Here is a 17,026-nt window from a genome sequence, read left to right as displayed (position 1 = left end):
GCAATAGTTTTAAGTGAGAAACAGAAGTTTACTACTAATAAGTAAGTAGGCTAGCTCTGTCTCTGCTGGTGACTCTTGGTTATATCAAATTCAGTCAGATGCCTGGCACAGGTAACAGAAATTCAATGGCAACAAAAGAGTCAGCAACATAATGGCCAGTTATTTTTTATATTGTGTACAATTTTTAAACACCTCAAAACTTTACCTTTCTAAATTTTCAGAGATAATACATTACCATTCATGTATTTATGAATTTATAATAGGTCTGGGATAAAGTTTGAAATTTATACCTTGTTGATGTCAATGTGACTTTTGTTAATGTTTTCAGTCAGATCAGCCTGGATACACTGGCTTTGTAGAGGAGAATGCCCAGCTAAATTTTGAACATATGTTTAAAATTAGACTGTATTATGGGACAATTACTTCTCAAGATGCTTAAAAGTTATTAACAAAGTAAATTACATACTTCTCTGAAATTTGTAGAAAGATTCCAGTTGAATTCATGTTTCCTTGGAATAAGCTATCAAAGAGGTTTTTTGAGGCTCCAGTGTACAAGCTATTCTGTGCTCAGAAAGTTTTGGATGTCAAACCTTTTTTGCTGAGAGATAGTTTTGACCAAGTAGAGAAAGATACACACTTAATTCAGATTTGGTTTCTCAGTAATATGTTAAAAATTCAGTTATCTCCCAAATGTGAAGTGTTGACTTTCTAGTCCAACAGTGAGGATGATATCAGCAAAATAATACTGACAGCTTTCATGTCTTATCCAAAATAGCATATGTTGAGTTTTTAGCAATAAAAACTGTGTCTGGACTGTTTGTGTATTCGCAGGACAGGGCATTGGATGTTAAATTATAATGTTTTTAATAATTTCTAGTACTTTTAAAATGTTGCTTTTGTCTTACTTATGGCTCTGAAGTAATGAAATATGAAGTAGTACTTTGTACATGTGAATTGGAAGTCAATTAACAAAACATTTTTTCACATTTCTGGACCTTAATACATCTAAGGACAGTATGTCTGACAACCAACAAAATAAGAGGAGAAGCAAAGAAGGTAGTCTAACCAAAATTTATACATATAAAGTGTAACGTGGGATCTGAAGAAGAAAAAGAACAATGTTAACTTGAAATCTGGCTACTTGGCAAAACCAAGCAACCACAAAAAAATCTGAGATCAAACTCAGAGTTATTTTCCACCTTTGAAAACTCCTAAGATTTGTTTTGGTTTCAATAGCCTTCCTATTTTTAAATGCTCTACTTTTGTAGAGTTTCCTGTCAATATTTTTCTTATATTTCTGTTCTATTGAAATAGGAGCTGTAACTGGAATTTTTTTAGATATTCTTTGCTTTTATAGCACATTGAATTAATACACTTACCTAAATAACGAAAAATAATTTAGATTTATGCATTCACATTTCCAAAAATTATAACAGGAAGTTAGTATAGGTATGTTAGTCAAATGAAACATGCTCTTTTTTTCTGATAGTTACTTCCTGTATTTCTTTATAATAATATTTTAGTGTCCAAAAATAGCTGCATTTGCATTGTATTGCTGGTCAGTGAATTATACTGCTTTTATGCAAATACGAATGTATTGTTGCACATTGTGGAAGTGTTGTTGCTCTTCAGAATGCAGATAAGATAATGAAAGAAATGCATCAGTCATAGAAAGCTCTAGGAAAGAGCAGGTAAGTAATATTAATATATAATTTGCAGTTGGGTATGCAAAAATGGAGAAAAAGCAGGTAGTAGTCTATGAGTAAGAAAAGATTTCCTTAGTGCCAGACTTTATATACAGCTATATATGTTGTGTAGTGTTTCTGTCTTCCCAATGTCAATTATCAGCCATTGCTGGAGGCAGGATATGGCACTAGATGAACAAATTATTTGGTACAATATGAAAAAACATAATGGTATATGGTTTTACAGCAGCATTTGACCTACTAAAAACAGACAATTGTCTTGCATACAGCTTTAAGATTATCTTAGACTATGTTTTTGTACCTCTTTTCAGTCACAGTTTTTATGTTTTTCCGTATTTGGATTTTTCATTCTGCAGAAACGAGGTGGCAGAAATCTGAGACTTGTCCACACAGCCTCTATTCTTTCAGGCAGACCACAGCATATTTTATAAATAATAAAAGCACATCTGGTCTTCAGAATTCTTCTGACACCCTTTTCTGATGATTCATAAAAAATACATACTGGAAGCAATCAGTTTTTGTCAAGAAGGGGAAGGTGGGCAATATGTTTTTCCATTCCTGTTGTTGCTTGGTTTACATTGTTTGTCATTCATTCTCACTTGTAGTCAATCTCTGGCATTGCAATCGGATGCTTCCAGGGAGAGCCACAACTTCCCAGATGGGGGAAGAAAGAAAACATACTTTGGTCTTGGATCTTACAAACTTCTTGTTCACATTATTCTTCAGTCATATGATTATTTGAACTGAGTAGGCTCCTTCCACTTATTTTCACGCTGTATCTTGGTTTTTTGTTTTTGCCTTTTAGCCAAATAGCACCAACATCCAGACTGTGGCCAGATCAACAAGTGGCATGGTTTCCATGTAAAAATCAGTTAGCGTTACAGATGAAACATCACACTTCACGTGAAGTAGTCTTCAGCCATGTGATCTTCTTCTTTAATTATATGTGTGTGTGTATTTGCAGGATGGAGGAGATAAAGAGAAGCAATGACAGACTTCACCATTCCTGTTACTCTGTATAATGAAACTGAGCCCACAAAATGTAAAGTGTAATTCTCTGTAGCTGCAGCGGGGCCATGATGGCATCTCTTTCACTTTTTTCCTCATACTGGCAATATTAATTAGCCACATTTTGCAGTTAGCAAATATCTGAAATTGAGGAGAAATATTTGCTTAAATTATTAGAGTCAAAGTATTTTTAAATTATCGTATTTTATAGTTTTCTGTAGAAATTTGAATTGTAAAGTTAAGTATCACAATTAAATTTCAACTTACAACTTTCTTCTGTCTAGCAGACTTATAGCACAGTCCTGCAACCACACATCAGACAGATTCTTTGTCCCCAGAAGCCTACAGTTTGCAATTAATTTATAAATGAAAATTGTAGTCTGTTTAAGAATATAAATGTAACATTTCATCTGTTTTGATTTTTAAGGGTTAAATACAACAATGCTAAAAACATGGAACGAGATCTGAGGTAAGATGGTATTATAAAACTGAACACCGTTAAAAGTATTATATGCTTTCAAAACCTTAAAAATAGAAATACAGAAGAAGTGTAGGTAGTTTTCTCTGCTTAGTCTTCAGGTTTTTGGATGAACATGAAGTATTTTTACATATATTTTTAATATATATATGTGTCAGCAAATCTTCAGATGTATATCAACAATTTGTCAGCAATGTTACATCAGGGATTTTGGGGGGTAAAGGGCTGGAAGTTCAAAAAGGTATAAAACCTTTTAAAATAGAAGTATGTGAGTTAATTTAAAATATGTGCATCCTATATGTTAAATGTATTAGATATCTAGTTTTGTCAAATTTAAAAAAACAAAAAATTTTCTTGTATTGAGTGGTAATTTAAAATTGAAGCCAAATTGAAGAACTGTCTGGGTATTAGATGATGGCTGAAATTTGTTGTGTTAGCAAATAAAAAATAAGGTTTTAGGATTAAACATATCTGACACGAAATTTTGTGATAAGTGTAAATAGGATTCCTGACAAAACTTTTGTACCTACAAACAAACTAGTAATTTTACATGTATCAGTGCTTTATACGACATGAGCCTTAAAAGTTACAAAAGATCAAATATACTGTATTTAGAAAAAAGAGAATTTGGTCTTCATGGATATTAAGTAATAGCCCTTTGTACAAAGGACTTGAGTCATTGAATCAGCTGTATGCTTTAGTGAACCCACTACAGAATACAACAGTATTCACAGGAAAAAAAGTAAAGAAAACTATAGGAGTAATAGCAGAGTTCTGACAGAAGATCATAAAAAGGGCTATGGAAAAAACATTTCAAATGGAGGGAAATGTTTAAGAAAAATAATTTAGCTGACCGCAGTGTGATTTAATACAGCTTTATTTCATGTCTTAGGCTCTGATGATTTCTAGAGGCATATCATTTGGAATAAACTAAGCATTCATATTAATGCCATGCAGACTAGACAAAGCCTTCAGAACTGTAAATTTCAAACCAGCACGCATTGCTTTTCCTGGCACATTCAAACCTCAGTTTGCCCTTGGAATGCAAACAAAAATTTCCTGCAGATTGCAAACTGATGTTGAATATAGACATGCAAATGAGTACTTGGAGCATATGACTGTGTGATTATTTCTGTTGCATTCATTTGCATAAAAATATACAGCACATTCATGCCTATTTTTTCTCCATTTCCTATAAAATAAAGAACAGAAATATTATTTTCAGAAAATTATTCTCACTGTTCATCTGAATAGTCACAACAAAGTACTCAAATTCTCAGATCTGTACTCTTTCAAAGATAAACGGTACCTTTCAACTAATGGGATGGGAGGAGAGGGAAGAAAAGAGGAAAATAAAATACACCCCACACGCAACAGACTTCTGTGTTAGCTCCCATATAAAAATGGCCTTTGGGTAGCTATCCATTTAACTTCCCTGAAAGTGAAAGGCAGAGTGTGCTATCTTCTGATGTACTTAAAACTCTGTGAGTTGAATCTGTGGCTGTATAACACGGTTTATGGAATTTTGTAAGACTGCACCAAAGATATGGAAAATCTACAGTTTAGATTTATAATAATGTCTTTTAAAACCTACAAATAATTTGTAAGAATAGTTTTCTCCATGGATAAAATAGCATTCTGTTATAATAGTCTATCTTTTGCTTTTTAAAAACTGCTTACGTTGGATCTAATTCCATTGGGAATATAATTACTGGTGTGAGCACATTTTGGAGGGTTACATAAAAAGAGTTTAAACATCAGCATAAGAGTGGCACTCTCATTCAGTGAGAGCGCACAGCAAGAAAGAAACTTTGGCATATGTAGCCACTGACCAGCCTTCGAATTCCTGTAGCAAACATGCTATGTGGCACAAGACGTAGTTAATAACTGACAAGATGATTTCCATGTGTGGACAAAGCTTATTATTTTTAAATCATGGAGAATGACTTGTGCCTTATAGCAAAGGATCCCACTTTCTGTAATATGAAGTACTTACTTAGAAATCATAGAATCCTTTAGGTTGGAAAAGACCTTTAAGATCACAGAGTCCAACCATCAACCCAACAGCACCATGCCCACTAAACCATGTCCTGAAGTGCCATGTCTATGCATTTTTTGAACACCTCCAGGGATGGTGACACCACCACTTCCCTGGGCAGCCTGTTCCAATGCCTGAAAAGCCTTTCAGTAAAGAAATTTTTTCTAATATCCAATCTAAATCTCCCCTGGCGCAACATGAGACTATTTCCTCTCATCCTAAATAATTCTGGATGTGAGAAAATTCATGTATGGATGTGAGAAAATTGACGTATTTCCTCAGAGTTTTGATATTATACTTCATATTAGGTTAAATATGGGAATATATAAAAGAATAGTCCTTTTCTGATTTTTTTTTTCCTTAGTCTACTTGGTTCTTAGTGATTAGATTTTACCTGTATCTATTGGGTAGCTCATTATTAATGGTTTTTATGGAAATTACAGTTTTGTTTGCCACCAGTGAGATTTCAGCCTGTAAGAACAATTCATCTTGCTTCTCTAGAGGATAATATTGTCAATGAAAGCACCAACATAAGAAATATTTTGAATATTATGAACTCTATTCCTCAGCCTATAAAACCAGTTACTAAGTTTTATCAGTATCGGTTAGACAATCTATTAAAAAGGCACACTGAAAAGTCATCAGACCTGATTGTGGCTACTATTTCTGATAGGTTCACTGCAGTGAAAGACCTGTACTACTTCAGCATGAGTAACTATTGTAAGTATCCTAGCAATAAGAAAGAAGAAACTCAAAGCAATTTAAAATGCAGGGAAGCTGATGTAGCTACTAATGCTGAAATGAATGACCAGATGAAGTACCAGTTTTCAGTGGCTTGTAAGAATGTAGATCTTATGACACAAGCCAGTTTCTATGATGATAGTCATCCCTACTTGAGCTCAAGTAATGCTCTGATAAACTGCGGAATATTTACAGCTCAGACAACACTTACAATGTCAAGCAACAGAGATGCCTCGAGAGCTAGCAATAAGGAAAGAAGAGCAGATAATTGCTGTAGAACTGGTCTAGAAGAAGGAAATGCTACAGAGATGATACTGGATTATAGACCGCATGAAGATGCTGAGAGTGCAAACTTTGTACTTGACAATCATTATTTAGATTCTTCCTGTAAAAATGAAGTGATAGAGGCCTGCCATGCCTTATAAGATAATTCTGTAGCTGCAGTAATTCCCAGAGTAGAAGTGCATGATCCTTCTGGAAAACAGACAGTAAATAATGTTTGTCTCTCAATTTGAAATGGAAAAAGAAGCAATGTCAGAAGCAACTTCAGAAGACCACAGTGAGCTTGTACCTGTTGTTCATGTTACATTCTCTGAACAAGAACCGGCTAGGGAACCACACATTGCTGAACAACCTGCCACAAAAAAGAGTGTCATTTGTAGCCTGCCTCCTGATGTTAGTCAGAGCTTCAACATTCTTGCTCGTAAAGAAAATGACAAAAATAAAGTAAAGATGGGTAGAGATAAATATTCATGAAAATCTAAAATTAGTAGCAAGATAAAGATATCTGAAGACTTAATTGTTTCTGATGAGATTTCCACAAAATGTAATGCCAAGAGCCAGATTTTTCTGTCTTTGGAACTGTCACATGTGGAATCGGAGACTTCCCTGAAGTATCAAAAAAACCCCCCAACCCTCCAGGAGACAAAGATAATTTTGCTCAGAGTGCTCAGAAACTTAAAAAGCAAAGTTTCTCTTGTAGTTGCAAAAATTCAGTTATCTTAAAGCTGTTACTCTACTTTCTCTACCACATGCACAGTCTGCTTCAGATTTTGTAGATCTGAAATACAGTGACATGTTCAAGAAAATAAGTTCAAATGACAAAGGCCCAGGCATTTATGAAATGTTTGGAACTCCTGTCTATTCCCACATGTGTGAGCTTGATCAACATGAGAACAGATTTTATAGAAATGTTTGTTCTGCTCCATCTGGGAGATGCACTGCTAGCACCTGCAGATCTACCTGCAGTATAGGGAGACAGAGCAGCCGAGTAAGAAATACTCAAAAGAGAATGTATTGTAAGCCAAAGATGACCATACCTGGCACTAAACAAAAGCACAAAGGTTTAATTACAAAGGACAGAAGTACTGAGTTGAGTGACAGCAACACATAGCAAGATAATGTAATAAGTTCTGATTCAGATTTTCAAATAAACACTTCAAGGAGCTTGACGTTGTTTCCTGAAGACACAGATCATCAATCAGCTTACCTTTTTAAAAGAACTTTCACAATCAACTAAGAAAAATAAATTTTTTTCAAATTCAAATTTATCAACTATTTAAAGAATTTTCTTTGAAGCAGTCTTTAGACAGTCAGTATATATCCAACCATCAGAGAGCTGCTACCTGTAGCCAGAATCTTCTGCAGTTCAGTGATAAAGACTACAGAGAATGTGTTGCTTTAAGTAGCAGCCTACTAACAACAGACCAGAACATTTGTGTACCCCAGTGCAGGGTGGATATGGATGGCTGCAAAGGCCTGGAGTCAGACCAGGCCTCCTTCAAGTCTATAAATAAAGGTGAAGCATTGCCCTTTTCAGATAGACTGGAGTGTCAATCCCCTACAAAAAAAATAATTCACAGTTGGGCATCCACGCTTCAAAACAGTGGTTTGGGAAATGAATTGACTCAGCCTTTAGTCATTCAGACAAAAAAAAATGTTAACAGCCCGTTTCCAGACAAGTCAGAACATTTTGTCCTGGGCAGATAATAAGGATGTGACTGATGAGTTGCTTTGTTGTCTGGCCGAAGAATTGCTAATGCTTGAAGAAAAAGACATCAACTCTTCAGGAACAAAAAATACAAGTTTTAAAATGCAAAATACACATACTAAAGAAGAAGAAAATATGATGAATGGAGATGGAGCAATAGTAAATAGTGCTCTAGAGAAGGTAAAAGTAATTTCTTGTAACTTGCTAGTTCCTTTGAGTCATGCTTCAACACAAGTTTGGATGAAAGATAGGAAATATGTGCTCATTAATGATCAAGTCTCTTTTCCTTGGGCCAGCTGCCCACTGATTCTTCCAGTGCTCAGTTGAGGATACCCATGTTAGAGGCTGCATGTCAGGACACAGGCCAGATAGTATGAAGGCATGACAAGAATAGTTCTCAAGGCTTATATGATGGGTGAAGATAAACTGAGAAATTGTAGTGAATAAAAAGCAGAAGCTATTTTAACTGAATAGTATGTATAAAAAGGTGCTGGGGCAAGGCAAAAAGCTCTTGAGAGCTTGACACCTAAGGAATATGAAAAGACACTACAAATGATTCTTTTATATCCAAAAGGGCAATTTCTTTGAATCTCTGAGTGCAGCCAGATACTTTTCTAGGTATGCACTACAAGTACTGGCTTATCAGACAGATTTAAGGCTGTTTAATTAATGTTTAATCAAAACTTCAACTCAGAAGGCTTAGATTCTGGTCCCCAAGTCAGTTAAGAACCTTTACTTACTAAGGTGCTTATCTACTAGTACCACTTCTCCTTGGCCCTGTTAGCTTTTTGTCTATTTAAATTACAAAATTATAAGGAAATTTCTTTCACCACATGTTGATGCACTTCCTTATGCTTCTGCAGGTACAGGTGCCAATTATACCTCCATTCTCACTTCTCCTAGGGAGACCCATGGCTGGATGGAGTAATTATTACCATCTTTCTAAAGCAGTCTCTTCTTCCTGTGAAGTCATGTCCAAATTGTTTTCATCAGACTTGGGTTGCATATGTTACCTAGAGTAAGGCGATAGTCATATTCACCCCTCAGCTTAGCAAACTGTACCTACATGACAAAAAAAAAAGTAATAAGCAGATGTCTATCCTGCTCTTTTAAGTGTTCCTTCTGTCTATCTTCCTGTCAATGGAAAAAGATGTCATGCTATAATCTTCTGGTTATGCATTGTTGTGATATATACTTGAAAATATTTACATTGTCTTACTTAGTATAGCAATTTTATCGATGAACTGGCCAATAAGTACATACATATCTATAGAGAAGAGTCATGCCAGGTGAAAAATACTCCTTATAAAAAAAATGTAAGGATAATATGAAGCCTTTATTTTCCTCCCTGCTTTCTCCCCACACTGACCATCACCTTTTAAGCAGAGTTACAGTAGAGCCTTTTTGGCATCAAATGAAGAAAGTGAACTGGTAAACTTTGAGGAATCTACTGAATTACCAGGACGCAGTTCAGCTAACAAAGATCCCATCATGTGGACAAAAGGTGAAGTCCTTGGAAAGGGAGCCTATGGCACAGTAAGTTAATATCTGTATAAGTTAAGGGATGTGCTGGTCATCTTTGAGCTACTTCTTAGCTTATAACTAGCTGTTGTCCTATTCAACAAATAACTTAAATATTTTGGATTATACAGTGAGACATGAAACATGAAAAACACAAAGATACTGTTTAAAATAAGTAAATACTCAGTTTTATTTCATGTTTCACTTTAATAAATGCTAGTTTCATTGTAGGTATACTGTGGTCTGACAAGCCAGGGGCAATCAATAGCTGTAAAACAGGTTGTTTTGGCTATGTCAGATCAACTCACTACAGAAAAGGAGCATCAGAAGTTTCATGAGGAAGTTGATCTTTTGAAGACATTGAAGCACATCAGTATTGTAACTTATTTAGGAACTTGTCTGGAAGACAACACTTTAAGCATTTTCATGGAGTTTGTTCCTGGTGGCTCAATTTCTAGTATTATTAATCGTTTTGGTCCTTTGCCAGAAATTGTCCTTTGTAAATATACAAACCAAATTCTACAAGGGGTTGCATATTTACATGACAATTGTGTGGTACATAGGGATATCAAAGGCAATAATGTAATGCTCATGCCAAATGGTATAGTAAAGCTAACTGACTTTGGTTGTGCCAGGCGTTTAGCTTGGGTAAGCCTCCGTGGCACACAGATCGAGATGCTGAATTCTGTGCATGCGACTCCATACTGGATGGCACCAGAAGCTATAAATTAATCTGGATATGGAAGAAAATCAGACACCTGGAGTGTTGACTGCACCCTATTTGAGATGGCAACAGGAAAACTGCCGCTGGCTTCCATGGATAGGATAGCAGCCATGTTCTGTATTGGGGCCCATGGAGGATGGATGCCTTCCCTACCTGATTGATTCTCCAGCACTGCAGTGGATTTTGTGCATGCATGCTTAACCAGGTATGTAGATTTTTAATTGAAAAATGAAAGGAAAATGCAGACAGTTTGTATCGTAGAGATTGTTGATGGGAGCTTAGGTTACCTCTTCTATGGGACATATGACTGTATTGTAAATGCATAGGTTTTTCAACATTTCAGGAAAGCCTTTAAACAATAGTATACATAAAAAAGCTTTACTCTCTATAATGGTATAAAACCCCCTCACAAATTCTCTTTTTGTATGCTTATACTCATCATTTACTTTCCCTGTAATTTTCATGCAGAAACACGGCACTATTGAGTTTTAGACAAAATGTTTGATAAATTTCTTTGATGTGCGCCTTGCTGTTCCAATATCACACTGGCTGAGTCTGGCCTATGTCAGGCATGTTGTTTTGAGGACAATATTCAAAATGAAAGAGCTTTCGTTTAATTCTTATCTTCTGCAGTAGAAAAACCTATTATCACTGCCAGTCCAGGAAATACATACTTATTTGAAACATAAAGTTCTCTCTATAAAAAAACCAAACCACTAGCATTCGCCCATTATAAGAATTATTTTTGTGGTGTTTGTTTTGTTTTAAATATCAGCTTTGTCCCAGATTTTTAAATGACTATCAATTCAAGAGCTAAGTTCCTGACCTTTATGGGTAGTCTTTATAAAATTAATAGCAGCCTTTTACATATCTCAAAAGACCAGATTTGAGCACTAGAGAGAGGCATGTTATTTAGTGGGTATGGCAGTCATCTTGGAGGCAGGAAACCTGATTTTCTAATCCCTGGATTAGAATTGTTATGGTGTGGTTACGGTTCCTGTGGACTATATAACAACAACCAGAAAAATTATGGACTTTATATAGCGACATCATATATACTTTGATTCAGAGAGAACAGTGTTTAAAAGGTAGAAGGAAACATACAGATATAAAGCATTTGCCTTTTCAAATAAAGTATTTAACTTTTCAAAAGTCAGGATGCACCTGTGGTTTCAATGTTTTAGTCTATGGTCTCACCGTGTCCTAAATATAAATGCCTCCCTCATCCCATTTTCCCCATTAGTTTATTACTTAAGAATTCAGTGTCCTTTACTCCTTCCCCTGTTTTTTTCTCCAACCGGAGGGTTGAAAAAGCCCAAAGCCCTTGGCTCTAGCAAGGCAATATTGTAATTACCGTACTGTAATTCCATATGGGCTCCTTAACGTGCATGACGTTGATTGGAGATGACAGAACAGCCTGACTGACACAGGATCAAACAAATAATTGTCACCCTCCTTAAATACATTTTTTGTGCATCTGAAACAGCCACATTAGCAGAATAACTCAAAGTTTTGCAAGGAATTTAGAGGAACAAAGAATGATTTCTGTAATAATAAAATATTTCAGTTTTATAATTCATAAATTCCATCAGTCTCTTCCCATAAATCCTGCCTTCCTTTCTACTAGCTTTATAAAAAAACCCTAAAAATGAGTAATGACTGGAGAAATGAGGAAAAAAAAAAAGGCTAAGTTTGCATTTAGATTTTACAAACAATTATATCACAGGCATGCACATTCATTTTATGTACTGATTTTTCAAACCCTCAATGCAGAGATCAACACCAATGCCCTTCTGTTCTGCAGTTGCTGGACCATCCCTTTGTGAAAGGAAGACAGTGAATTTTTCAAAACTCTTGCCAAATGAGTATACATTTTCCATATAAAAAAAATTTCTATTTGTTAAAAAAGATCAGAAGGAACTGGAGTTAAAAGTGACAGCAGAATACTAGAGAGCAATTGTGTACAAGGAGTCTATTATTAGACAGCAGTATGATTAAAGTAACATTTTTTGCAATGTCTGTGCTCATTGGAGTGAGCATTTCTTCACTGTGAACACAGGGCCATGTTTTTTTTCTATTTGGAGAGACTTTAAGACAACCCCCCCCCCCCCCCCCCCCCCCCCATCACCATCACCAGTATGTGACAGACAAGGTAAGCTGAAATGCCAGTTTGTCTGTAAAAACCTATGGAACATATGCTCTTGGCAGAAAGCATTGCAGATGCTGAAAGCTCTGCAGGAAGCTCTACTCAAACTTGTAGATGAGTCATTAAGTGTGTCTGTGATGATCCCATAGGAATCCGAAGTCATATAACTATACTAGCATAAAACACACTGAAGCTTTTATTTAGCTAGATGGGCCCTTTAATTTTTAGCTGGTGGAAAAAAAAAACCCACCCTAGTTCTCATATATTTTTATCAGTCCTTTGTTACTGAGGTACTGTATCACTATGAGATACTGTAGTGATAATGACAAGAGATACCAGGTGTACACAGGAGCATCTTTATTAAGGTTACATTGAGATCATTTCCTAGTCTGGCAAGAATTCTGAATCTAAACTTTGTGACTGTCTTTTCTCAACAAACTAGTGCATTTTATGGACAGATTCAGGTCACAGAATGGTTGAGGTTGGAAGGGGCCTCTGAAGATGCTCTAGTCCAATCCTACTGCTCAGAGCAGGGTTGACTGAAGCAGGTTGCTCAGGCCCTTGTCCTGTTGGCTTTGAGTATTGCCAAGGATGGAGACTCCACAGCCTTTCTAGCCAACATGTTCCAGTCCTCAACTACCCTCATGGTAGAAATGGTTTTATGTTTGAACAGACTGTCCGGTATGTCAAGTTATGCCTGTTGCCTCTTGTCTTGTCACTTCTAATACTGAAGAGGCTGGCTTTGTCTTCCTTACTGCCCCCATCAGATATTGATACTGATGGATACAATTCCCAGTGAACTGACTCTTTCATCGTAGAGTGGCATATTTTCTGTGTTCTGAGCGATGTGTTATATTTCTCGTCCTTCTGTTTGCTGATACAGAGCAGCAAAAGCACAGGAGCATCACCTTTCTTGTTTGCAAAGGCTGTAAAATGCTGTTTGAATCACTAGATAGTCTACTGCTGTTTTTCAATGTCCTTAATCTGAAATAGAACAGCAAATTTGATTCTGAAACTTGTTTTGAGAAACACTTGTGTGAGAACTATGTAATTAGATGACATGTAACAGTCTCCATCTGCATTGCAAAAATAATTTTTACAGTTAGTAAAACTAGCTACTACTAACCACACAAAATGAAATAAAATTTGAAGAACATTATTATATATTAATAAAACAAACAAACAAAAATGTATTAGTATTTAGATTGTCCTCTTTCTGATAAGGCTGCTTCTTGAGTATTTTTCAAATTTAAAATTTCAGGGGAATGAGACACTGTAGAAACTAAAAATTGGTTTCCCCACATCAAAATGCGGTGAAGTTTATGCCTTTGTGAGCACCTAGGCTCCAGGAAGAGATGAGTAAAACTCAGCCCTACAACTGTTAAGGGCTGAGCTCTCAAGAATTCAAGACCCTGAATTCAGTGCCAGCAGTAACATGAAAATTGGTATTTTACAAAAGGGAAAGAAGGAAGGTCTAAGTTTTATATAAAAATCAACTTTCCCTGGAGCGCTAAACATTTTAGTTACTTAAATAGCTTTCAAACTTTATTTTATTCCAGTAGCCTGACTTCAGAGGGTTGGTCTAAACTTTATAAAAGCAAAGAGAAATCAGAACTTATAGCAAAATTCTTTATTAATAGTTTCTGTAGGTATAATGTCACATAACAATGACAGAACATTATGCCAGTATAAGAGAAATCCTAACATCACAGGAATCTTCAAAGTTCAAACAGTTAACAGTCCCATTTTGAGGAATACCGTTTGGTCCTCATAACAAAAATCCATGGCAACGTCATGTTGCAGTATCTTCGCATTAAAGTACCTTGCAGAATAAAGGTAGGAGCCCTGGCATATGAACTGAAGTGGGATGTACATAATTCCATGACGTATATTAATTCTTCTCAGATTAAGGTAGTGTCTTCAACAAAGCTGCAAGGTAAATATGAGTTTTTATTTAGCATGAAATGAAACTGAGATGACAGTCATAAGGCAGGGAAAGAATGGGCACGCTCTAGGATATAGAGTTAATTAAAAAATGTCAGAATTAACAAAACCTCCCTCTTACGCACGTGTCATAAGCAAAACTAACATCTTTTGTTAAAGTCTGAGTTCTCCAATATTAAGGTTATTAGTTATTTGCAACTTAAATGTAATGTTTAATCCAGCTCATTGCACTAAAATTAGTCTCCAACTTAAAGATTTGTAAAACTTTAACCTGAGTTTTTAATTTTGCTTTTGTGTAACTGGACTTAGAGAATGAGGTGGTTGTTTAAGGCCAGCATTTGCAGCAAAGGTATTTCAGCTTAATCATGCTGGAGAAGAGGGGAGATGTGAGTGCATCCCAGCCCTGTGCTCAGCACAGCGAAACCAAAAGTACATTGGTTTAGGGTGCCTTGGGTCGCTCAGCTGAGTCCAGTCCAGTAGAACATTCTATAAACAAGTCTAAATTTGCATATTTCTTACTCAATGAGATCACAGATTTTCACATCAAAATCCAGATAATTAAGATACCTGTAATAAGGTATCTAATGTAGTATGGGGAAAGGGTGAGAAACCTTAAGCACTTTCTTGAAAAAACCTTTATTTTCAATGAGAAGTGACTCTGTGAGAAGGGTCACACTTGCTTAATAATTACAGTGTTTGAGCAGGGCAAGCCTTACTGTTTTAAAAAGAGTACAGTCTTCATTTCTAAAAACAGTGAAGAACCCATTTAAAAGTACGCAGGCTGCCAAGTAGTAGGTATGACTGCTTTGCTGTGATGTCAAGTTTCCTCAAGATTTGGAGCTTAAATTTAGAGAACCTGAAAATACACTGTCCTTTTATCATTGTAGGCGATACCTAGTATTTCTTTTACATGCAGTAATATTTAAAGCTCTGAGCTATTGCTCAAATCTCAGGAAAAGGGAGGGTTCGTAGACATGCCAACCCAGCCATTTTACACTGGTCTTGGAAATTACAAACAGCAATATAATGTAAAAATTTGCATCTCAAAATACGTGCATCAACCTTTCTTCTCAAGCAGACACTGAGCCCAGAAAACCCGGAGTCTTTTATTTGGGTTCAAAACTAGTGCTTTTTTACAAAGTTCAGTAGGAACTGATGCCATTTTCTACAACCCCCTTATCAAAACTCTGGTTCTCGCACGTAAGTAAAAAAGAACAAGAGTTCTCCTGAGGAAGGGCTTCCAGTACACACAGCAGAGTGCCTTTTCTTCCCTACTTTCCACTTCCCACAGGGACCCGTACCATGGGAGTACTTCAGAAAGTGAGTTATACAGGTGGTGTCTGAACTATGGCAAGAAAAAGGGTGTCATAATAAGTGCAGGAATATAGAGGAATCAAACCCAAGTACTGAAAATTTTGATTTGGGTTTGCTATATCCACCTCAGGAGAAGCCACAGAAACAGTCATTCCCAGTAGCAACGTGAGAGAACACTCCTGGCATTATGGGTTTTTTTTTTGGTTTTTTTAAAGGTGTAAGGAGTTAAGCATTTCAGAGAAAGGAGGAATTAATTAGCTAGTTCAGCCTGGCAAAACTTCCAAGTCTTTTAAGACATTTATTTTTAGAACTGATTGTGGGAATGTGCATTTACATCCCAATTAAAGAAAGCAAACAAAGTGTTTGCTCAGTCCCCTCCACTGCAAAACAAGGCTTGGGACCCTTTCCCCCTAAGGTCTGACAAAGATCCTTGGTATGTTCTTGTCACACACACACACACCCCTTCCTCCCCACTGCTAAAAGAAAAACAAAATAATAATAATAAAAAAAAAAAATCAAGCATGGCCAGCCACTATACAATAAAATTACAGGGTACAAGCTCTCAACCCTGGGGTAGAGTGAGGGAGCAGCTTAAGATGGCATAAAATCTCTACAATATGATCAGCATCAAATACTTGATCACCCTAATATAAAGGAAGCAAAGGAAACAAATTAGACTTCAGACATTCAAGCATTCCACTATTTGATTGATTTGATGAAACACAGCAGTGTTTTGCCAATAACTAAAAAGGGATCTTCTTTGTGTTTAGAAATGAAGTTAGAAAAATCAAACAGGAAAATGGGATAATTTCTGCACAATAGAGGTGAGGTAGGGAATTTTATTGAAAATACTTTTTTTTTTACAAGTTCTTAGAAATAAAGTTGTTTTTTCTAATCTCACACAAACGGCTGTACCTCAAAAATTCCACTATGCTAATATCAAACATTTATATTTACAGTTAGCCAAAAGAATATACAGAACTGCCATTGTATGCAAATACCGAAGTACCAGATCACAGTGAGATACATTACTTCAGCACTCCCACCATTAGGAACAGATTAAGATTCGACATATGAAAGAATCTCACTATTCTACAAACCTCCTATCTCACAAAAAGGGAAGATTTTTAATAGTGTTGTAGCAAGGTCTCTACTACAGCATCATTTTACAAATTACATAATGCATGTACTCAAATTTGTAACAAAAAAAATCTGTAATCAAAGCGATGAACAGAGTAATAGTGTTGTCTATTAGCCTTTTATTGCATTTATTCAGTCATTCACTTGTGAGGCTGATGCTGATCCCATTAACTTTCATTCATTTTGAACACCTCAGCCAGGCTGCAATTCATACAATTCACTAATTTGCAGTGGGTTTCAGTGAGGGAAAACTAGTGACATCTTGTTGCATACCCT

The 17,026-nt window shown here is 36.0% G+C and overlaps 2 protein-coding genes across 9 annotated transcripts in view; one reads left to right on the top strand and one right to left on the bottom strand.

Annotated features, from left to right (window-relative positions):
• Positions 1 to 1,016: 1,016 nt before the first annotated feature.
• On the top strand, positions 1,017 to 12,046 carry MAP3K19 (mitogen-activated protein kinase kinase kinase 19). Its single transcript, XM_010575225.1, is given in 14 exon segments — positions 1,017 to 1,059; positions 1,610 to 1,691; positions 3,142 to 3,183; positions 4,150 to 4,312; positions 5,674 to 6,476; positions 6,478 to 6,880; positions 6,883 to 6,970; positions 6,973 to 7,451; positions 7,453 to 7,530; positions 7,532 to 7,920; positions 7,922 to 8,141; positions 9,348 to 9,497; positions 9,714 to 10,411; positions 11,980 to 12,046. Coding segments are annotated over 14 exon segments (3,705 nt in total).
• A 4,371-nt stretch (positions 12,047 to 16,417) lies between these two features.
• The window catches only part of CCNT2 (cyclin T2), a 25,511-nt gene continuing 24,902 nt past the window's right edge, over positions 16,418 to 17,026 (bottom strand). For all 8 annotated transcript variants that reach the window (XM_010575140.1, XM_010575136.1, XM_010575138.1 and 5 more), the window contains one exon: positions 16,418 to 17,026. This exon is cut by the window's right edge. The gene's annotated coding sequence lies outside the window, so the exon portion shown is untranslated.

The sequence above is a fragment of the Haliaeetus leucocephalus genome, unplaced genomic scaffold (assembly GCF_000737465.1).
Source record: "Haliaeetus leucocephalus isolate CR32 unplaced genomic scaffold, Haliaeetus_leucocephalus-4.0 Scaffold451, whole genome shotgun sequence".
In the NCBI taxonomy this organism is placed as follows: Eukaryota; Metazoa; Chordata; class Aves; order Accipitriformes; family Accipitridae; genus Haliaeetus; species Haliaeetus leucocephalus.
The sequence above is the reverse complement of the archived record's forward strand: the minus strand, read 5'-3'. Positions and strand labels throughout refer to the sequence as shown.